At 35.4% G+C, this 24,704-nt stretch overlaps 1 protein-coding gene across 1 annotated transcript in view; it reads right to left on the bottom strand.

The window, feature by feature from the left end:
- The window catches only part of NUP205 (nucleoporin 205), a 50,722-nt gene that overhangs the window by 11,275 nt on the left and 14,743 nt on the right, over nucleotides 1-24,704 (bottom strand). The window contains 22 exon segments of the mRNA XM_026868278.1: nucleotides 1,227-1,325; nucleotides 1,673-1,943; nucleotides 3,545-3,736; nucleotides 4,488-4,568; nucleotides 5,437-5,594; nucleotides 6,318-6,392; nucleotides 7,401-7,550; nucleotides 8,576-8,690; nucleotides 9,591-9,715; nucleotides 11,907-12,071; nucleotides 12,472-12,553; nucleotides 13,019-13,139; nucleotides 14,235-14,424; nucleotides 14,682-14,819; nucleotides 16,487-16,586; nucleotides 17,378-17,587; nucleotides 18,172-18,222; nucleotides 19,314-19,496; nucleotides 20,454-20,659; nucleotides 21,427-21,577; nucleotides 22,664-22,801; nucleotides 24,255-24,371. Of these exon segments, the coding sequence (XP_026724079.1) occupies nucleotides 1,227-1,325; nucleotides 1,673-1,943; nucleotides 3,545-3,736; nucleotides 4,488-4,568; nucleotides 5,437-5,594; nucleotides 6,318-6,392; nucleotides 7,401-7,550; nucleotides 8,576-8,690; nucleotides 9,591-9,715; nucleotides 11,907-12,071; nucleotides 12,472-12,553; nucleotides 13,019-13,139; nucleotides 14,235-14,424; nucleotides 14,682-14,819; nucleotides 16,487-16,586; nucleotides 17,378-17,587; nucleotides 18,172-18,222; nucleotides 19,314-19,496; nucleotides 20,454-20,659; nucleotides 21,427-21,577; nucleotides 22,664-22,801; nucleotides 24,255-24,371 (3,118 nt within the window).

Here is a 24,704-nt window from a genome sequence, read left to right as displayed (position 1 = left end):
AAAGCAAGTAAAATTAAAAATTATAAATGCAAAGAAGGGCAGCTTAGCATTAGTTTAGCTACAGTACAGCTGAGGCTATGCCCTTCATGTCATTCTCTATCTTGCAACAAAAGTGCTCCAAACAATGGACAGGGTTTTTGACTGAAGCACAAATGTTTTCCTACAAATCCATTCTTTTCTGAATATCACACGCAGGCCAGCCAGCACAAAACATGCGTGTGCCTGTAAATACACACCACCCTTGCAAATATACGGTTTAACGGTTGGACTAGATGATCTTCAAAGTCCTTTCCAACCTAGATGATTCTGTGATATATGATCACATATCATCTGTGATACATGATTCTGTGATATATTCTATGTTACATGTACTGAATCCTAGAATAATTTCAAGCAGATTAATAGGCCTAAGAACATTCACTGGGACCAAAACACACTGTTTTCAAGGGAAGTAAGCAAAGTTACTTAACTCGGAAAGGGACAAATCCAAAGCCAGCAATAAACTACAAAAGGGCCATAATAAATTCTAAGCTATTTTTACTATTGCAGCTCAAAATGGTGATCAAGTAATAGTAAGAGTCTGCATGCACAGGTATTAGCCCCAAGTTTGTTTCTCAGTCCTTGTCCAAGCTCTAAGATGAAATAATGATGCACTGACAAATCAAGTAGTTAAGCCATTAACAGAGACAACATAATATTCACCATAAGCTCTCTTGATTAAGCAGCAATTTTGGGGAGTAGGGGGGATGCTTATTTGTTTTTAATCTAGGGGTCTTCAAGTAAAAGAACAGAAAGAATATTAAATAATGTTTGGTTTCAGGGTTTTTTTTTAGAACAGGATAACTGTGGTATGAATACACATACATTTCTACAGACCCAACTGTTCTCAGGTGGGTCCAATTAAGCTCCGGTTCACTGACAATTTTGTAGCTATGATGCAGAGATTTAAATGGACACAAGTATCTTCTTTAGTGTTGGAGATCAGAAACTTAATATCCTCTTCAAGAACAATACATTTTGAATGCATATGTAGCTAAACAGGTCAGAACAGAGGAAAATTTGCATCATTTAGCATAAGCAACTAATTTCAGAGGCTCCTGGAGATGGTTTCTATCTATATAATCTATTTCTAGAAGGCAACTCAGCATGCAGAAACTGTACTGTTCAGGATTACATAACAATAATTTTTTTTTTTCCTTCTTTTCCATAATACAATTGTACCATACCCGCTTCTAAAGTGTCTGGTTCATCTGGTCTCTGGGCAATCTGCAAATAATAAAGCAGTGATCCATAAAGGTGCGTTCTCACTCTCTGGAAGCCACCACCTGTTCACAGGAAACATTCATAATTAAAATTGTATATTCCATAACACCATCTTCCACTGGCAATTAATTTCACTTTCCTCTGGCAAAAATAAAACAAATAGACTTCTTAAGTCAGAGTTCTACTGTTCAAAGAAATGTGTATTTGTGAGTAAATTCAGCAAGTTAATGTAATATGTCTTTATAATTTTTTCTTGTTAGCACCATCACTTAGATGGCTCTTACATAATTTGTACAGATCTAATTGACCGTAATGAAAATCCTCACTGCAGTAACAGGAAACAGCTTAGTCTACCTTTCTACTCTTGGCTGTGGGAATTCCCACACATGCACCGCAAAGGTCAACACACCTGTTTTCAAAATGAAATCCAGTAGCTTTTTTAAGATGATGTGGAGGGAGGAGTCACCAATGGAGGCAAAACCCATGGATATGCTCTCAGAGCCAGGTGATGAGGTAAAAGCAGCATCCAGCATCAAGACATATTGGGACTGTCCTGCCATAGGGAGTGCAAGAGGCTGTTTCTGTTCAGTTTTCACAGACTGGCTCAGGTGAGCAGTCAGGGTGAACACAGCCCCTGCCACCACTGGCATCAACTCCTGAGCTGCATCATCATCTAGGATCTTAATACAGAAGAAGAAATAAAATAAAGAAAAAAATCAGAAAAGTGTCTGATTTAATGAGCTATTACAGCAATTAATTTAGCCTCTCACAGCTATTTATTTATGCATAAGGATTTCATCAACTATTTAAACTATTTAAAATCAAAATCAGTAGTGCGAGAAACATGTTCAGAACGATGAGTTGAACACATTTTAATTGAGAAGACCATTAGCCTTTTTATTTACACAAATTACAGGCAGGATAATTAAATCTGTACAGGGAAAAGGGAAGGAACGTGCTGACATTTGAGTTGTTTTATTAGTAAAATATCTAAACCTAAGATAGGGAAAGGACAAGTGACACCCTCTTGGCTTTACAGCTATTTAAGAAAACTATTTCCATTAAAAATGTGAAGATACAATTTAGAAAACTCAAAGGGATGAACATCAAAGGAGCATTTAAGACAGTGTGGAGAAACACTAACAAGGAGTTAGCATCTACTATTTTAGTTCACTTTATTGTTTAAAAGGTAAACCTGGTATCTTTATCACTGACACTCAAGAAGCTTTTCTTTTAAGCAATATAGTTGTTTAATACAAGAGATAAATTATTTTCAAAAGAGAACAGTAATTGTTTTATCAAATTAACAAAATCTTCACTAAAATTTATTACACAGAATTAGAGTCTAAAATTTCTGTTCTGTAGAGATTTCAGGAAAGAAAGAAATTCCTTCGACTAGCAAATGCCTCCCTTTCTTCCTGTTTTTCTTAATTTTGTTCATATAAAACCAGCATTCTACCATAAAACAGATTTTAGGTAACCCCTAGAGAAAAAATAATGGAAACACCACCAGCAAAAATCCAAAAGGTTACCTTTTGCTTAAAAAAAAATGTAACATTTCCATATATATTTCTCAAAACACAACTTGTCTAATCAGGAGAACTACAAACAACATAACTCTCACAATGAAGAAGAAGAAAAAAAAAAAAAGGACTGAGTAGCCTAAACAATACAATGTTCCTTCATTAAATTTTGTCTTTGAGAATGGCTGGGTCAGCAGTAATCGCCTAGTCTGTATCAAAAATTACTACTGGAATTCAGCAGTAAACCACCTAGACTTTACTTTTAAGACAAAGCAAACTCTCACATTTCCAAACCCCTTTCTAATTGTAAAATCTTTTTCTACTCTGAAACTTTATTCAACTCTCATTTTTCAAAAGATGCAGTGGTAGGATTTGGAGTGAGTCATCTGAACGTAGTACATCTGCAACTACAGTACTGTTTGCCTTCATCCTTTTCATGAGTTCTATGTTCCTTATTAAAATGGGCTGTTTCCTTTTCACACATCCTTTCCAGACTATCATCATAGTGGATTATATTGAAATGTCTTTGTCAGTATATGGTTCACAGTTCAACAGTAGCTATGCTAGAATACAGGGTATCCCCTCTGTCCACAGCATATTCAACTTCAGCATAGCAGCAATCAGAAAGCTAGAAAGGATATTAAAGGCAGACAATTTTTTTTCTGGATTAGTCAAGAATGCTACTTGAAGAGTAGTTTTTCTTCCACATAAAAAGATAGAGCAACAAAGGAGAGAGCTGATTCCCAGTATACCATTACCTTGTCATGCACATCCTGCAAAAGATCACGGATAATCAGTTGTCTGTCCTCAGCCTGTATGAGATCCTGGGGGCAGGCAGTAAGTATAATTTCGACCAGTTGTCTCCATGACTCTAAAGCATGTTTCTTAGCATGGAGGCACTGCAGCAGCTTGTTCCGCTCCACTACATACTGCAGGATAGTGTTGATCTCCTGAACACCCACAACAAAGAAATGCAGTTATAATATGCTAAAAGAAAGTTAATGGCAAAGACAAATTTTAAGATAACTATTTGATCTATTAGCAGTAGTCTTGGGGGAAAAAAAAGTAATTCTTCAGTTTATCAGAAACAAGCTATTAATTATTTTACAAAATAGGTCAATCCATTTCTAAGCTGCTTTTCACAAGGCCTTTCCATTATGAATGTCTCAAGCTCACAGTAAAAAAAAAATATCAAAAATCAAAACCAACTATGAAAATTCTATTTGTGCCTTTTCTTTCCATTTTAATCTTGAGTTATTTCTCCTTCATCCTTCAACTTAGAAATCCATTTAGCCAATTTCAACTAAATTTAAGAGATGGCAGGAACCTCAGAAAACAATTAAGCTTCAAGTTCACTGAAACTATAGTTGTGTAGAAGAAAGGAGAAATAAATTGGCATCCCCTGTGAGAGAAAAGCAAGATGAACTTGGCTGGTACAGGCTGTACTGGTCAACAGTATATACTGCTTTCTGTACAGTGGGGTGGGAAAAGGTTCAAAAAAAACAAGAGACTCCAGGTCTGCTGTTTAGAACAGCATGTTAAGAAGTAGTTTATCTTACTAAATTTTAATGTCTTTTTTTCCTTCAGGAATTACTAACACAAAGTTCGGACTCAAGTCTCAAGTTTTCATAGTAAAGCTTACTGTTTGGCAGTATATGAAATCCACCAAGAACAACAGTAGTTTACTTTTTCTGTACTCACCTCCATAAGTAAAGGTCTCTGGCCTATTGCTGCCATTCCTTGAAGAGCATTGACTTCCGCAACCAGAACTCTGTGAAGGTACTGAAATTAAGAAGTTAAAGAAACTTTAATGACAAGGAAGTCATATCTGTCCCTCCTAAAAGTATTTAAAAGATGACTACATATTGACAGATGCAACTGAAAGACTGAGATTGAATTAAGTTTTACTCATTTTTTAGGTTTCTCCCACTCATTCTCTTCCTTCTGGCTCTAAGTTGATTCTATCCTTCATGAGCTCTTCTCACACATCACATTTCCTTTCCTCCTCAATCTCCACTATAGTCCTCTTGCACAGAAGAAAGGGTTTGTTTAAGGTCTAAAATACATTTTACAATATAGAATAGCTGGTTCCTAATATGGAGTAACTGCATTCCGATCACCATCAAGATCACTTTTACGTAACATGCTGCTCCTGCTCTGTCCCTTGTCTTTCAGATAACAAATTTTTCATGACTATTTATCATAGACTTGTCAAGTACTCATCACAATGTAACATTATCTTAACTAAAGCCTCTAAGAACTACTGCAGTACACAGCTATGTTGTGTACATAACTGTGTACACATATGTAGTACTACATAGCTGTGTACTGGAGACCAACAAAAAACATAAGGTAGATGTCATATCTGCAATATCACTTAAGTGTTCCAAGATGGGAAAAACATTAAAATAGAAAGTATTTCCTGAAAGTGTCTTAAACAGATGCATCTACTGCAAATAAGAAATCAGTGAGTGCAATGCAGAAGAAGTAGTAAACTAATCCAAACGGTTAGCATAAATTACATGCATATCTGAAACAGCTATACTTCTTATGTAAAAGAAAGTTTCAAAGTATTATTAATACCCTGATCATTTTAATTATTAAGATACAAAATAGCACATGCAGCTTGAGAACATAGACCACTGAGCACCTTGATGTTGCAGACAACTTGTCCACGTGCATTCTTGTGCTCACAATTAGCAATGACTTGCTCAATCTGAACCCGGTCAAAAAAATCCAGTTGTAAAGGCTCTGGAATGTCCTGACTGAAGTCAATTGAATCCAGGATACTTAAGATCTTCCTCCGTACTGGAAATGTAAATGAATTCAAACTGTATTCAGAAATATCAAGGGGAAAACAAACAAACAAACAGCAGAAACCTAACTTACATTTGTAAATCTAAACCTTAATGTGTAAAGTTTCAAAAGAAAACATATAATCTTCAGAAAGTGCTATCAATCTACATAAGGGTCTTAAAAACATTTTCTACAGCCTTAAACTCTTAATTTGTGTTATACTGTGTTGTTCTCCTCTTACGTATTTATGTATGCATGTAATCCAATATTTACAAATACAAAATTCTGATTTTTTTCTCCTAAATAAGCCAGGCTGGTTTCCAGTGAGAACCATGCAGTCTTCTGCTGAGACTTAGAAACACTGTAATGAATCTGAAGGTACTTGGGTTTTGTATTATTTGCCATAAAAAAACAAACGTGTTCAGCCTTAGCAAGTGTCTCACTGTTTTTACTGTTAACAGTAAATTGAGACTGCCACCCTCCCATTCTGCCCTTCCATAGATACTAAAACACGGACTATTCTAACCTCCTTTCCAGTCCAGTATTTTCCACTCCAACTATCTACATCAAGGTTCTAAAATTCTTTTTTTTCCCCATATTAAATAAAATTGTTCTATGTATTGCTGTTGTTTAAAAAAATTTTCTTTTTCGAAGTGTCCTTTCTATAGACATTCTTCCCCACGTTCAGGATCAGAAAAACTTCACTGAGAAATAATCAACAGCCATAATGCTTACCTTTGGAAGCAGTGTCAAAGTGAAGAAACCCACTGACTGATCGACTTTCATCTTCCATCCCTCCTTCACCATCAGCTGAAGGTAATAAAACATTAAAAATTAAAGAAAAACACACAACATTTTATTAATACTGAAAGAGAAAGATAGAGAAAGCGCACACTGACAAACCTTTCATGGAAAAGTCTTTTAATGCAAATACAGCCTTGACTGTTAATAAAATGAAAACGATACTTATCTCACAGAAGCTAGCTAATTAACAAATACAGATTAGACAGTATTATAAATGCCTAAAAGACACCCCACCCTCCAGTATGAATAATGCAGTTGAACGAACACTATAAAATGAGCTGGGTATCTGGACAGTTTCCTGTACTCAGATCTCCACAAGGATGAAGAGACAGTGTTCACACCTAGAAAAGTGAGGGAAAACACCATACTGCTGCAGCCTGTTATGTTATCTTCCAGTTACTCTATTTTCTTCATGTAAAGAGTTTTATTGCCACCTGTTTCTACTTCTCTTGATTCACTTCTGCTCTGTTCTGAAACCCTGAAGTCTTGCCTTTTTATTTAACCTTGTATTTTACACCACATTGGGATGAAGTACCATTTTTGTGATGTTACTTGTAGCTACTATCTCCAGTGAGATGGTAGAAAATGTGTGAGACAGAAGTTAAAGTTGAGAAAACTTTATCTAAAACTGTTTACCAAGGAATATCCTCCACCTTCTCTACATAGCAACAACTCTGCATAGCATCCCCAAATAAATAATTTTATAATTTTTATTTTTTGTTTATATTCCCCTCTCCTACCCCATAAACTACATTTATTTTTTCTAAGAGGTAGACAATGAGATGTTTCAAAAATGAAATGCGGACAAAGCAGCAATGAACAATAACATGCCCTTGTTTCTTTCACTTTGGAATCTACAACCACCATCATCTTTCTTCCAGTCTCTCCAGTGGTAATTCCAAACCCAGTATTACAAATAAACTGTCACAAGCTTATAGAGTAAAGAATTCAAATAAACTGTCTCATACTTCCATTTCTTCAAGCTTATTCACCCTCACAATAAATCCCTCTTACCCAAGTATGGTTTCACAGGCATGTCATCAAGCAGCAGATGCAGCAGTCTCTGTGTGTGGGAGCGCTGGCGGTTCAGCGATGTCACTCGCATTTCTATAGCTGCAGTCTTCATCAGCCAAGACATTTGGTTCAGTGTTGAAATCTCGTGTTCTGGGTGAGGATAAGGAAACAATTATAAAATTGAGCATAAATAATACTACTTAATCCAAATAAAGCATTTTTTCATTTGAAAAAGCTTTGAGAGTATGTCATTACTTATTATCTGCTCAACATTTGTTTGTGAGACAAAAGGGCTGAGAGATCTGTCAAAAAACAATAAATGAACATATGGTTATTGTGAAAACAAATCACACACATATATGGAATTAAGAATACACAGATACACAAAAAAATCTGGATATAACCTGTACTAACAGTCATTGTGGAAAATGCAGTGCTTTACGAGCACTGTTATAATTTCGAGCATGAGTTATAATTTCAGTGAAAATAATCATTTACCCAAAATGAACAATAAATTTTAATCAAAGTTGATAAGGCTTGAACATGGGTCTTCAAGAATCTTCATATTCTCCAGTCATCTAATTTAGATTCTTAAGTTATATAAGAATCATCTAAAGTGCTTTACCCATGTTGGATAGATGTATCTGTATGCTAAGTTTACTATCATTTAATAAAGGACTAGTGGTCAAGCATCTGATAAAGTACATTTATTCATCTTAAGACACCTGAGGAATGTAGGTCTGAAACATTAAAAATATCTATTAACATAAAAATTAATGCCATCACCAAATAAAAGTTCTTTATTCAAAGGAAGGGAAGATACAGGTGGTTACAACCACCAGCCTTCTGTTCGCTCAGTTCTTTGTGCATTCTTACTTTTCAAAAATATTGGTTTTTCTGTAGCATAATCTAACAAAACTACAATAATAACTGAAATATAGATTAGGATTTGCTTCCGGAGATTTGATCCATTCCAAAACTAACATTCATTTTCAAGAGTTCAGTGCTAAACATCTGAACTTCTTAAATAGGCAGAGTTCAATCTTTGAAGAATTAAAAGGTTAACAGAGGCAGTAATTCAGTTTAATAATGCTGACTATGTTTCTTCTAAGATTCCCAGGGAGTAAAATGATGCACTGAATTTTAAGCATGCACAATCTTAGCATAAAAATTACCTTTGATAGAAAATGGCAAATACTGGAGCTGAGTGAATAAGAAATCCTGACTGGTCCTCAGATATCTCATAGTTGGACCTGACGTGTCAGAGCATGCACACAATTGATAGATCACCTGACAAACAAAAAGAGTAGATACTCATTTATGGAATTTATTTTAAAAACAAACCAACCCGTAAATCAAAAGATGCAGAATACTTCCATTGTTCAGATACCACCTGTATTCACAGTAAGTGTTCCATCATCTTATTCCAAAGCTGATTATTTATAACAGACATGGAATTATGACATTAAAAGAACTACCAGCATGTAGGTGACTCCAATGGCTATTTGCCCACAACATGACACTATAAGCCTTTCTGATTGTTCAGCTCACTTAAAAATGAGTCTCTTTTTCAATCTCCACATTCACCAAGACAGGAAACGTAATCTCTCTCCCCCCCCCCGTACGGCCTCTTTCACTTTTAATAATGTTTAAAATCCATTCTGGATTCCACAGATTTTCAACATGATACAGATGTGTAATCATATAATTATATGATTTAAGGCCAAATATCAGCTATCTTGCACATATATCTAATTCAGCTGTCTTCCCCATCTCACTTCCTCAAACATACATATGCTCTGTCACTGTTAAAGAATAAAGAAGAGAATTTTACTGGCTTATTTGGGATTATTTGTTATCTTCTTGCTGGCAACCTAGTGTTCCAAATTTAAAAAAAACCTTGGCATATGGTCACAACAGATTCAAAGACTCATTAAAAAATTTAACATGTTTTATAAGTATATCCCAAATCAAAGTTCTGACATGAGTGCACATTTATTTTCTGTGTTGCTACAATACTTTTTCACACAGAAAGAAAAGAGTCCAATGTATATAAAAACATGACAGATGCATTTTAAAAATGAAACTATTATCAAAATCAACCCTCCATCTGTATTCACCAACCAAGAACTTGCTAATTTTATTTAGAGCCTGCTTTCAGTATATGCCAACAGAAAATACACTGAATACCTGGTAACAGAGTTCTGCAAGATGAGGAGATTCCTGAACTGCTGTAGGCCCATTCCTTGTTTCAGTACCCTTCTCCAGTATGTTCAAAATTGCATGAAGGCAAGTCCGTGGGCAACCCAAGACACCTTAAAATACAGAAGTCATTTATTGTTCTTGATCTTACTTGCCTTCATAGCAAATACAGGTTAGTCCACAGAGAATCTAAATGTTCAAGTATCTTGTGATGCACTATATTGCTCTTCAGAGCTGCAGCAAAAATATCTGGCAAAGTTTTTACTCCATTAATTAAAAGAAGGAACTGTATTTCAGCAAAAATCTAATGAAAATATTTAGAATTAGTATGTAGGCCTTTGAGATACTGGTGAAAAGAAGATAAATTATGCAGTCAGAACTTATTTAAGAACTTTCTCTTCTGTTCTACAAGCAAAAAAGATTCACTCGATACTTTAACATTCTGCATGAAACAAATTTTAAGAGCAAGAATTCAAATTTTCAACTGAATCATTTGACAATTTCAAAGAAGAGCTTTAAATACCTGTCTTTATTTTACAGTTACAGACATTTTATGACTAATGCTCCTAAAGGCACCTGACACTGCAACCAAGGGAAACGGATTTTAATACTGAAGGCAAAAATCTGGTTTTTTGCATTCTTCCTTTAGTCAGTTAATTCTTTAAATCAACCCAAAAAGATGTCCTGAAACAGTAAAGGCATCAATGACTACAGTTCTTCTCTGTTTGGACACATACAATTTATGCTTTAGTAGGAAATTACTATCTCGAGGCAAATGGCCTATAGCCATTATTTCTTCACATTATTAATGGGATAATTCAAAGAGGTGTGCAAGGTGTTCTCATGGCTTTAAGACAAAGTCTCCTATCACTGACCTAACCTATGATACCCTGTTAAATTGTGTGGATGGAGATCAGTTACCTGTAACTGTGGAATTTCAAAATATCTGAAATACAGTCTGCAATTGTAAGCTGCAGATGTAAAAAACTGGTTGGCATCTTTGTTTTATCCTTCTGATATATCAAGTAAGTAGCTTAAAGATTTTTTTTTCCCCAAAATCAAATTCAGGTCCTATCCCATTTAGACTAAAAACTGCTGGGCCACAGCATCCAATACAAACCTAAAGATCATGAGAAATATTCTTCTCTAAATAACTAAAATCAAATGTTTGTTCAAACATGTTCATAGAAAACATCCTTTAAAGCAGCTGAGAAAGAATCTTATAGTTCAGATGAGAAGGGACTCCCGGATGTCTCAACTCCAAACTACTGCTCAGTTACGATATCAGACCAGATTGTTCATGGCTTTATACAGTTGGGTCTTGAAAACCTCCAGGCATGAAGACTGCATGACCTTTCTGGCCAACTCACTCCATGGTGAAAGTTTCTCCTATATTCAGTTGGAGTCTCTTTTGTTCCAGTTTATGCCCACTGTCTCTCACTTTCTGCCATACACCTCTGAAGAGCCTGGCTTTATCCTCTCCTCAACCTCTTCACAGGTATTCAAAGACTGCTATTAGGTCCACCCTAAAGCCTTCCTCAGGTTGAAGAAGGGCCATTCCCTCAGTTTCTCCTCATAGGCTGAGTGCTCCAGCCCCATAACAGTCTCTGCTGAATTTGCTCGTGTTTATCAATGTCTGTCTTGTACTGACTACAATTTAGAAGCTGAGAAGGCAAACAAGAAATATACTAACACACTATTTTTCTCAACAATTCAAGAAACATTAGAAATGTTAATCCTGTTGCTTTAAAGTTCATGTTCTCATATATATTCATAGACATGAATATATAAATATATACTATGAATATTTAAATATATTAATATACCTAGCAGTAGCACGAAAACCCACATATTCTGAAAGATTTTCTTCTACAAAACTTAAACAAAACTGTTTTCTTCCCTATAATTAACTTTAAACAGGAGTTTGAGGAAGGACAGCATAGTAGTCAAGTAGTGTAACTAGTGCAAAGTGACCATCTGCTTTGTAGATTCCCATGTTGTCATATGTAGGTAATTCCTGGATCATCAAATCAATTTCTTTGTACTGTGGACACAACCACACAGCACAAAATAGTAAATAATTGAATGTTTCACTTCAAGTCTGTTCCAAAACCCAACTTCAGATCAACAAAGATCTTTGGATCAATCAAAAGATCTTTTAATTTAGCTTTTGAGGATTAGAACAAGGCCTCTTGTGTTACTAACTTTAAGAGGAACTGCTTCTTCCCATGAATTTTCCAATAAATATTCTCAGTGTTGGTTATGGAACTGATTAAATGCCAGATCAACTTTTCCTCTTCATACCTGGATCCTGCAGATTTGTAGTACTGACAGGCTTCTTCAGTTCATAACCCAAAAGATACAGAGCAAGGCTGGGAGGACTACACTCAAGAGAGGTGATAAGGAGATTCAGAATATGGATTCTTGTTTCATGATGAATTCGTGCCCGCTTCTTTTCAGGTTCCAGCTCTTGATTAAAAAGATGAGGTGAAAAATGAAGTGATAAAATCCATTTAATAAAATAATCCTCAGAGCCTTCAACTTAAATACAAGAAAGCTAAGGCATTAACTTATGTTAGTACAGAGGGATACAAGAGCAAAATTTCAAATTGCTCTTAATACAGTTCTAAATAATACATCCAGAGCAATGCTAAATACTTGTCTTCTTCAAACAGACTCAGTTTGTAGTTGGCTTAGCATACTGTAGACATATCTTAAGACATTGGTGCTTTTCGTTCTGTTAAATGTCTAATTCTACAGAAAACAACACAAGGGTTTTCGGACTTAAAAGCACTTTCTTCACCTCTTTTATTAATTTCATTCTATGCAAAAGACAGTGTAAGGCATTTTAAAGAAATCTTTTACATACCCTCATCCGGATTAATTAATTCTTCTGCATCTTCATTGTCCAAACATTCCACAAACCCAGCCATCAGCTTCTGGCTAATACTCTGTATTCAGCAATGGAAAGATGGAAATTAAAAGAGGATTTTTAAGAGTATTAAAACCAAATTTTTCATATTTCCCTCCATATAAATTAACAGAAATTCTAGACAAAAATTATATAATCCAGTTAATAAGGAGTTAAGAGTCATAGCTGTTCTAAGCATAAGTTAGCAATTAGCCACTGAACAGAAAAATATGCTAAATTATCCTCCCAGGTTGAAAACTACAAAGAAAAAGTCTCAGTATCTCAAAGAATATTGTCCCTTTCCTTCTTGCATTTATGATTTTGGGGTTTTTTGATTAATGAAGTAATTGCTTTTCACAATGACACAGTAGAAGATAGGTAGATCTAAGACAAAATATAGTTCTAATGTACTTGATCTAGAAACCTAGCCTTTAAAGTAACATTATAGAGCACCAGTATTTCTCCACCAGTTTCTCTTTCCAGATCCAAAGAAACTGGCACTTACCTGATCATGTGTGAAATCACCAACTAGCTTTATCTGGATGTTGGAATTATAAGAAATACAGCACAAAATCTTGGTACTTTCAAAAGCCAGTTCAGGATTACTGCTTCCATGATAAAGATACCTTCAAAAATACAAGATGATTGTAATGAAACTGTTAAGAATTTTGCTATTTCAGGAAGGTAATGCGCAAATTCAAAATTAAACAAAACTTAGAAGTGGAACATTTACAAATCAAACTGCATTAGATAACATTAAGGCTACAAACAAAATTTCACTCTACATGAAGCATTTAACAGTCGTCCACCAAAAACGGTAGTAGGCTGAGTAGGGATAATAATCTCTCCAGGAATTTTTACCATTCTTTTTATCCAAAATGTACCTCAAATAGGATGTTAAAACTGGTCACATGTTTGCACAGGAAACATGGAGAAAATACCTTCAGATCACACAGAAATAAGTATCACAGAAGACCAAAACTAAAATTAACTACTGCATGCACCCAGAATAGGAGAGATAAAAGTCAATTTAAAATCTGGAAACAATTTACAAACTGGAAAGGCATACATTTTGAAAATTATTTGTTAACTATTGTTACATGAAAAAAGTCATATAACTGAAAGATAAAAACATGGTATATAGAAAGAGTTTTTATAGAAGAATTTTTTAGTGCATTCCATGTCAGAATATCACTGCTTTTTTATGCACTCAGTTCTATTGTTCAATGTTGGTTTGTCTGTAAAGTTATTACAGAAATCAAACAGTAACAGATGTCAGTGGGAAGTGGAAATCCTAAAGTTTCACATTTGAAACAGTTTCAGATTACTAGCCTGATACTTTTAATACAGTAACTAATGGACAATACTGCAAATCATTTAAGAGGCCAATGGCAACCAAATGAAGTTTTACTCTCCAACTCTACAACAACCTAAGTCTGAGGCAAACTGAAAATTATATGCAAGAGAATCACTACACATAAGACAACCAGGAAGAAATCACAAGAGGGAAAAAAAAAAAAAATCAGAAAGAAAAACTATAAAAGCTGACCCCAATCTTGCGCTAAACAATACACAGATCATACCACCTGTGGAGACACCTCTCCCCACCAACAAACATTTTAGAGATGCTCCGTGCAAAGAGAAGCAAACTAATGAAGGGATCAAGATCCAAACACTTTTACGCCTCCAAAGCTCCTCCCTTCTCAGTACTTTGCACATACCTAGCAATATTCACCACATGATCTGCCTTCTTAGTGCGAGGATTGATTCCTTGAAGCAGCTGCTCCAGTGGTGTGACAATAAGGGAAAGGTGACTCTCCCGCAACAGATCCATAAAAAGATTCTCCTTCTGTAGGGTTAAGTTCAGAAGTCCAAGGCAATACTGTACAGCTTTCTCTAAATGCTTCTTCCCTGCAGGGCACAAACATCAACCAAAAAAATAAAAACCACAAAAGAGCATTTAAATAGACTACATTCATAAACCTTATTCATCAAGACTTGCACCAAGAAAGAACTTGTCAGTTATCTACTATTAGGATAATTCCCCTCAAAACACAATTTTTAAATGCAAGAGAAACAACATCAAGTTGAAGATACTCAATGTCAGCTTTAAATCCAACTTAATATGCATTTTAAGTTCACATGAAAAATAAATTCTAGGCACATACCAGGAAACGGAGCATAAGTATCAAGCTGCTTAACTCCTTCTTCTAGCAAACTAAGGGACAGTTCCAGCATTGGGGACTCATTCAATAAATGATACATCAAATTGAATCCAGGTGGTTTATATGCTATTATTTCTTCTCCTAAAGAGAGGAAAGAAAAAAATTAACATCTAATAAAAAAGACTTCCATTACTCGGGCTAGACTGAGCTACAAAACATAACCATCCCTGTTATTAGCAACACATAAATACATAAAACACACCGCATACAAAGTCTTCAGAGGTGTTGTTTTTTGTTTTTGGTTTTTTGGTGTTTTTTTTTTTTCCTTCTTTTCTTTACACATAAGCCATTTAGGTAATTTAGAAGTCTGGGATGAGTAGTAACGGCAACTGCCATTACTTTTCAAAAGCTAATGGCACAATTTCAACTTTAACCACTTAGACTTTTCCTAAGTAGATCTGACCTTGGATTCAAATCTATGCTAGGACTTTATACCACATCAGAGCTACATTAAATTGTTTTGCAAGACCCAAAAGTAACTAGAAAAAGTTTACACCCCAAACCTACATGAAGACCCTGGATAAAAGAAAAAGCATTTCCAGAAATCACAGCTGAGATGGTCCACTGAACCTCTGATGCTCACAGTGTACACTTGCATGTGTGCTGCTACAGTGTATGCAAAAATGAAACTACTAGTCTAAAACTCAAAGACCCTCATAAAACAAAATAAAAGTCAAGGCTAATGTTTGTGGTTTAACTATCCTCCTAGTAAAGTATGGTGGATAGAAGCAGGAGAGCAGTAAGAATATTTTTTAATATACCAGTGAAATAACAGTGCAGTTTCTTTTGGCTTTAGCTTAAACAATCCCCTTCTCCTTGCATTCATTCCATGTCTGTCCTGCCCTGTAACACATGCCAATAGACATGACATGCCACTGTGGAGCCACACACTGCATTAGTTTAAGAAATGGATCTAGTCAAAAAGATCAGTTTCAACCCATTTCTCCAATACATCATTGTCCACAAATAATCATACAAGCTGAAGGACTAGCTGAGGATAGGGATGAGCTAACAGAAATTGTTCAAGCCACATACACTGCCAAGAATGGTTTGTTAAAGCACAGGGCACAGAGGCCTCCCAGACTGAGACAAGCTCACTGGAGAGGTACGTCTTAAAGTTGTTGTTCACTTAAGAAGTGGTTCTTATAGCTCCCTACTGCTACAATCAAATCCACAGGCATCAGGATGGCATTCAAAGTTAAGAAGAAACTTTGAAGTAAGAAAAAAACCTGCAGCCCAAATAAGCCTTAAATTTCCTATGAGACAACTGCCATCTACTTTGGCCTTTTAAAGAACAGTTGTCCAGAATTAAATTACTTCAGATCATAACTCTACTTTTACTATCTGCTCTAATTAATAATAATATTAATATTAGTGAATGTATCAAATAGTGACACTTTTAAATTAACCCTATGAATAGTGGTGATCTAGATGCAGACCAAAGAAATCCAGAGGAACAAGCCCAAAACTAAGATGAAGGCTACTCTTTAATCAAATCAGCAATGCAAGACACACCGAAGTCATCCTCTTAGTAGAACTAGACACACAGGAAACAGTGTACATGAAATCCTACTGAATTATCAACACAGCTCCCAATAGTATGTGGGTGGTTTTTTAACATCTTCCTATCTTAAAGCCTTGGTCTAGCTTCTCACCAGCTTACTTGCAATATTAAACAAGACCACAAAATAGAGGCAAAAGAGCAAAGGAAATTACAATTCTGTCAGTGAACAAATGAACAAGTTAACCTTGTAACTCTACGTATTGGTCCACAAAGTCTTCAAGTTGAGGTTCATAGTCCCGCAGCAATTTGTAAAACACTTCCAGAACTACCTCAGCTACTTCCCACTGTAGATAAACACAAAATGAAGAAAAAGTCATACACAGAATAAGACTGATACTGCAACAAGACCAGGATGACAAAGAATACAATAGGCACTGCAGTGACGTACTGGATCAGAAGTGTGGCATTACTATCTAATACTGAAAAGTTCTCCCACACCACTTAAAATTCATCATGTCAAATAATTTGAAAGACCAAGCTTTCTTTCTGAAGTAAAACAGAACGCTAGTAGAGATGTATTAACTATTTTAGGCCCTCTATACATAAAAGTATATTGAAACTACAAGCAGAGGCTTTATTGGGTGTACAGCTAATAGCAGATCATTAATAGCTTCCAGGATACAGTTCAGCATGCACTTGCATCCAGAAGTATCATAAAGGAAACTCAAATTCCTTGGTTCAGGAAGTTGGAAATATTCTCTGAAGTAACAAGGAAAGGACAAATTTGACTTGTAGATTTGGGCATGTGATATTCAGAAGTCATGAGCCATATAATAGAATTGCAGAATCCTGCAAGCAAATTGAAATTTAGCAATAGTATAAACTACTTCCTTTTTTCTTTTTTTAAAGGGATACTTTATACAGGCTCCTTAGAAGTAGTTCATGGCTCCTGATGACCCATGACTTGGAAAAAAAAAAAAAAAATTGCTTGTTTACAGAAACACTATGAACTGCTCCAGATTACCTCTGTTCAATCAAACTTCTACAGCTTCTCAAACAGATCTAAGCAATATCAGCAGCACCAAGTCATTTTAACTACATCCTAAATAAAAAAAGATTTTCAAACAAAAATTACCTTTTCAGCAGCTCTCCGGTAAGCTCTGGTGCGGAATCGGAGAAACACAGAATCCCTGAGGAACTGGAGATAGGGATCAAAGCCTGGTGGTCGGAGACCTGCTCCCAAATTAGAGGGGAACGAACTCTCCACTAGCGTGCTGATGAGTCGACAGAAGGCACGGGTGAAAGGATATTCTTCACATCTGGACTCAACCTCATTCAATTCAACCTTCCAACAAAGACAGCAAAAACAGAAGGAGAAATATCAAAGATTTTGAGGGAGGAAGAAACATGTAAAAACAAATAATAAGAGCAACACCTGTGAATTACTTTACAGTGAATTTGCTGCATTTTTGTCTATGGTACACCACAAACAAAGCAAAAGCAGTGTAGCAACAGTACTGTCATTTCAGTTAAGCAATACACTCTTCATGTCTGAGCTACTAGAAGATATGCCTCAACATTTACATACTTTGCTTTTATTTACTACTCTTATAGAAGTGAGCTGTACTAAGATGTAACAAAATTGAGGCCAATTTAGGAAAAGAGAAAAATCTTAATAAGAATTGCTCATAAGGAATTCGAGGGTTTAGAAACTGCTCTGTTACTAGTACAAAGCTGCACTAGATTCATAAATGGATAAAATTTCCAAAAATTACAAGCAGACCTGACAGCAAGTTAAGAAGCAGTGAAATGACAGGCCTATTCCAAGTGTTTCACGTGGACAGAGCACCAGACGCAGCCTCTGCAAGTGTTTCCCGAACTCATGTGCAGACGGTCAGAGAGGCTGCCTAGGTACTGAGAAACCCTTACCTCAATACCAATTGCTTGTCTTTGGCCTGGACTTCTCACGGTTTGTAGTATCTTCAAAACAGAAAGAGAAATGAAAACAAACAAACAATACATTTCACATCAAAGCGCATCTCCATCATTTCTACCAGGACTAAAAGGTACTCATCACTTTTTAGCTACAAGAAGAGATTTCCTAAATCTGCTTAAAATGTGAAAAGGTAAGATTTTTCTGTCTGAAATTATGTGTTGTACCCTTGTATGCAAGGATCTGCATCATGTTTATTGCTAAACGAAACAGAGCAAAACTGCTTTCACATTAATGAATTTTGTCTTACATTGGCTAGGGGAAAGCCATTTCCTTTGTTATCTCTTGAAGAAGTGTATTTTAAGGAATAACATAAATTAGGAAGCAACTACTACTATTATAAGATGTCATTATTGTCAGGGTGTTTTTATTCATAATTAACATTAAACCAGCAGTTGCAGTTCAAATACCTCAAGTTCTTCCAAATAAAACAGCAACTAGTCTGAACCATAATACAGACTATAAAATAAGCCTATCCCATTACGATTTTTGAATTAACAAAAGAGAGCATTTTCATTTGATATTTGTCTTTGTCAGGATTCACATTTAACATTTTTTACTGAAATAAAGACAGAAGGGATAACACTTTTTTAAAAGGTAGTGCTTTTAATATATATGTGACTTTGCCATCTAAGTGTGAAAGTTGGCAACAATATCCTGTAAATTACAGTTAACTTCCTCTGAAAATTAAAAGCCTTAAAGTTCAGCTTTTCAACCAGCACCTTATTTCACTCCCACTAGAAGGATATTATACACCAAAAAAAAAAAACCCATACCAAACAGAAAAATATATAACCTGCAGAACATTTATTACTGATGACATACACCAAGGAAAAAAGATACTGAACACACAGGAGCATCAGTTAGGAAACTAGTATTTACGTAAAATAAGCACAGCCAATGAGATCTCTGAAGCATAAAACCATACTGTCATTTTCAAAAACCTGTATTAAGTGAAAAACATTATATTCAACAACTGCAACAAGAAAATTTAAGAGGAAAAAGAAAATTTAAAATACACTGACAATTTCAACAGACTAGGATGCTATAGTTCTAAGCACTGAAAATCCTTAAATACCTGTGTATATTCCAGGGATTGCCAGAGCGAAGCAGCTATTTCAGGAGATCTTCCAAAAGCAGTAAGGGTTTCTGATAGCTCTGCTTTCAAAACAGGAGGAATGCTGCACTGCAGAAGTCCGAGAATGACCACTACTGGTGTCCACTGAGGGTGCTCGCAAAGAGCCAAGCGAGCATTCTCACTCTGCAGAGTTCATCAGAAAACAAAACTGCAGATTATTACTTTGAAGATTATTCCTGGTTTATAATCTTTAATTCACAGTTTGCTGTCAACAACCCTGCTTCATCCTTGAAGGTACACTGAACATCAGAAGAATGGCAGACCATTCCAAAGCAAATGATTTGAATTAAACAGAAAGCCCAATTTAATGACTCACAAGTACTAACATAGTTCGTCACACAGGAACACCCTATTGTCACCACCACCAAGGATGATTTTTAAAAAGCCTAGTTTCATTGATCTGTCTTGTGTTTGTGTCTGCAAAACCAAGGGTATCTCACTACACCACAGAATTTTTAGACTGCAGTCTGTTGGGTACTGAAGAGCTGAATTCCACACTGTCCAGATTTACCCAGACAATTCACAAAACAAATTCCGCATTGCAGTTTTATTCTTCTGGAATCCTCATCCAGTCAATTCATGGCACATTTTACACATGGTACATTGGTTTGGGGACATTTAAAATCTAACTCTGGAGGCAAGTTTCACAGTTGATGAGTTTCCTTACCAATTCTATAATTTCCTTTTAAATTCATCTATTATTTTTGTCTTTTCAAGTTCCTAATTAAATGCAAAAAATTTTTCTACTCCATAGTCATTTCTTCTGAATATACCTCACTTCTGAAAGTCATCTCTATGACACCAAAGTGTCAGGAAAGCAAGAACATCAGCAACACAGGCAAAAGCGTCATCCTCTGCTTCACCTGGACCACATGTTTGGTCATAAAAGTTATTCCTGATGCTGCCCATACTTTTGAAGTTTACTAATCAAATGACAACTACTGCTAGGTAAATTTGCCCAACATACCTTTCTGGTTAAGTGAACTTCACAGCTGAATGATGATGTTTTGCAAGAAAAAAAAATGTATTAAGAAAGAAAACCAAATAAAAATGTTACTTAACAAATAAAAGGTTACTTACCCAATTTACTATAACAGTGGTCAGCTGTAAAAAGGCAATTAATCCATCCTGTTCTTTCTGTGTGATTCCTCGGAGAGGCAGGTGACGATACTGGACACTGTCTGCACTTGGCAAGTCTTTCCTTAAGTGCTCATGATAAAGCATCAAAGAGTGGAAGAAATGCTCCCAGGACACAGGGCTGCCACCTGTTCCTTGAATGTTTTCCGCTAGAAAAATGAGAAACATGACATACTCTTTCACAGGGTGACAAGCAGGGTAGTTAAAATTAATAGGAAAACTTTCTTATCTAGAGAAAAAATAAAGTTTGAAGTAAAGCTATCGTTTCTGAAATTAGTGCTTCTGGCTTGAGGTTTGTTGTTGTTGGGGTTTTTTTTTGGTTTTGTTTTTCAATACAGACAGAAAGGTGTCAATATGAAAAACCAGTACAAGTGAATTTTCTGGTTTATGAATCAGAATGTTTGCAGCATTATTTGTATCTTCAAAGTAAGGCTTTTTTCCCAATCTGATCAATGCGAAATTAATACAAAAATACAGGACTGACCAGCATCTCCTACTTTGAGAAAGTGCTATTATATTACACGTATCAAAAAACTCTAACAAAAAAAAAAAGTGTTCTGAAAAAAGTCAGTCAGGAAAGATAACTGTATTTATAGAATATGCAACTTAAAACATTACTCAGTTCATATTTTACAATAAGCAATATTCATATTCTGTACCTCTTACAGTGTTAAGACACAGCTTCTTAAAAAACTTCATTATGTGAATTACTTGCTAAGGTGCACAGACATTTTATTACCTAATCAGTCTTGTCACTTTTTTTTTTCCCCAGATTACACTTCCAAGTGAAGCCTTCCAACTTCATCTTTGTATTAATAATGAAATGTTAAAAGTATGAAGCCACAATTCATCTCAAATGAGTCTTTGTACTTTTATAAAGAGAGTTGAGAAAGAGCTGAAGCGTCACTTTTCTTACCATGACTACTGCCATTGACTTTTAGCAAACTAAAGCAGTAATGAGCACACTGAGGCCCACTAGCCAGTCCCCGCAGCATTTTCAAGTATGGGATGTAAATAGTGGAAGGAAGTAGATCTCCCATTTGCCTAACGAACTTTGACAAGACAACCTAGAACAAATAAAGATCAGTGTTTTTAAAAAAAAAAAGATGACTATTTTAGGAAAACAATACACAGCTGAAGTCAGAAAACAGATTCTAATGTAATCAGGGCAGGGTAGGAGTAGAATCAGAATTTTTTTCAAAAGTCCTTTGTAGACTGGCCTATTCAGTTTCCCTGAAGGTGAAAAACATGTTTCAAAGAGGAAATAATCAAAACAAAATAATTCATATAGTATACTAACTCTCCAATTCTGTATTTCTAGTGATAAAATTTACTTGAGCTTACAAATGCTGCCCAGCAGTATTACTAACACATCTCACAGTGCAAGCTATGTGATACTGTGGAAGAATTCACTACGACTGTCATATCCCTACACAGTAACTCACACACACAGTGGTTCCTCCCAGGGTCATATTAGGGGGTTTGCAGATTGCACCAGGCCCTAACTCCAGATACCTGTATTCTGGGTGGGTCCTGGGATGTGTCCAATATGCCTCGTGCTAGGTTTTGCCTAACACTGCAGAGTCCTTCAAGAAGTACTAAAGAGGCTGACAGCATCCCAGTTATCTAGAGTTTTGGAACATCTGATTCTTCTGTTTATATTGCTTCCTCATTCTAATTTTCAGTTCTGTCTCCCATGGGCTGTAACTTTTGGGCTTTAAATAATCACAATATTCTGATGGATTTTTAACCCCCAAAACCACTATCAACTCCAGTTAATGAAGTTTTTTTATAGTTAGGGAGTTTAACTTCTCAATTATACCAAAAAGGCACATAGAGGTCATCAGACAGACAACACAGGAGCACTATCAGAATTCATTTAAAAACTGCAATAAAATCAGACCTAAATAAAATTTTCAGAGAGGTTTGTTAGGACTCTTTCTTACTAAGTTTACCAACAACTACGAATGGCTGGCAGCAGCTCATTTTAGAGCAAGTAACACCCATGTCATGCAGAGCAGGACACATGCAGATAAGGCACTGATAAAAGAGGTCTGCTTAGAGGTCAGTTGTAATAAGCATACCAAAACCTGTGCCTTTTTTATTACTTTATTTTCAAGTTACTAGTAATTACTCAAGAAAATCTAGATAACCTGGCGCTGAGGGGGTCGCTGATGAGCTACTCCAAGGTAGGACCCCATGATGGTAGATGTCTGCAAAGGCTCTGATGGACACCAGTATTCAAGGGCAAGTTCCAGATTAAAGGGGTCTTTCCTATACAATTCAGCAATCTATTAGAGAAAGGAAGATGTTAGAAAAATATCAACTATATAAAGAAAAGACAATTACTTCAACAGTAGGTACTGCTTCTAGATAAGCTAAACACATCTGGGAGGCAAAGCATGGCTGGTGTTCCATTCCTTAAAACGCTCTGAAAAGGACAGCTTCTAAATAGCAATATCAGAACAAATGATAGCCAGAGAAATTAAAAATGTACACATAAGTGAAACTTCCATAACTTCCTAATTATTATAGATTAAATCATCGCTAAGAAAACGGCATCATTTCTCCTTAAATAACCATGTGCACCTTGGTATTTTAACTTAAAAACAAGTTAATCAGTACCAGGATTAGGTATCTTACCAATTATCTGAACATACACATTTCTCAGAGTAAATTTTCGTTTTTAGTTCTTCATTCAAGTTTACTATATAGCTCAGAACTACTTAAGAAAGCATTTTACTATAAATTCTCCTGTTACATGTCCTATAACCTAAAGGACTACCTTTGGAAAAGACAAGTAATGTCTATATTAAAGACTGATATACTGAAAACAGCACACATACATTTTCATGCTAAAGAAGGGGAAATAAAGTTTTTTTCATTTATTCATGAACAGAAAATATAAAATGCGACAGTTCAATATGCAATCTGTTTTCTGATGTGGGGGTTTTTGAAAGTGCAGTTAGGTAATCTTAATAACTAATATTTACATAAACACATTTAAGTATTCTTTCAATTCTATTTTATTTTTTTCTTTTATTAAAAAATATAACATAAACAGAAAGATCTTTCCTTTAAACATATACTTGTGGTCGAATTTATACTGAAATTAGGGAATTGTAATTTCAGCAGCCTTAATGGGGGTCACCTTGCCTAGCCTATTCAGCAGCAAATACAAAACAGTCTTCCAAAATCCTCATTACAGACACATTAAGACATGAAAATTATTTAAACATTTCAATTCTTTATCTGAATAATTGTCAAGGCTGGGGGAACCCCCCTAAAACCTAATTATACTTTACCCACAGTAAATAGGGATAAATTTGAAGACTTAAAAAACACTGTGTAAACATTAAGGTCTCGATACACAAAGGTGTTCCAATCCAAAGAATTTCCCTGTATTTAGCAAGTGATAGCCTGTAGTCTTAAAATTCCTGTTTCTAAATTATGTTAAAATAAAATGGCTTAAGTTAATACATAAGATAATCTCATTATACGTTAAATTTCAGGTATTTAAATATTTTGTAAAATAACTTCAGTCAAGAACTCTTCAAATATAAATGAACAATGCACTATTCACTTACTAAACGAGTCAATCAACATCAGAAGCCAAGGCAGAAAATTTATACTTTTATGTAAGAAATTATAAGAAGTATCTATATTTAAGAAAAACAATATCTCTAATCTAAAAAGGAAAAGATCACTTTTTGCCACAGTAATTTAAAAGGAAATAGGGCTTACTAAAAGCATTAAATGCTCCAGATCTCTCCGAAGGGAAATAGGTGGATCATTGCCCATCTGAATACTCATGTGGATCATACGAGCATCTTCATCAGCACGGTTTCTCAGCTGTTTCACCTACAATTTATGAAGTGGAAAAAAACACTGGTCTATATTTAGCTAAGAATGAAACAAAACAGAAAGAACACAATTGTCTAAACAGCCTACTAAAAACTAATGATGAAAATCAACTTGCACATACATAACAAGAATATTCAATTTTATTGGTTTTAATCCCCTTCCCCCTAAGAGCTTACTGTCAAAGATATATTCAATCACTTCCTTACTGTCAAGGCCCTCAGTTCATAGCAAAAGCCCTGAATTTACACCATAGAAGTTTTTCCTAATTGATTTTACCAGATCCTCTGGTTTGGCCCAAAAAGCTGGATTCTTTTCACTTTTTTACTTTAA

This window comes from Athene cunicularia, assembly GCF_003259725.1.
Source record: "Athene cunicularia isolate RWA chromosome 1 unlocalized genomic scaffold, athCun1 chr1_part2, whole genome shotgun sequence".
Taxonomy (NCBI): Eukaryota; Metazoa; Chordata; class Aves; order Strigiformes; family Strigidae; genus Athene; species Athene cunicularia.
The sequence above is the reverse complement of the archived record's forward strand: the minus strand, read 5'-3'. Positions and strand labels throughout refer to the sequence as shown.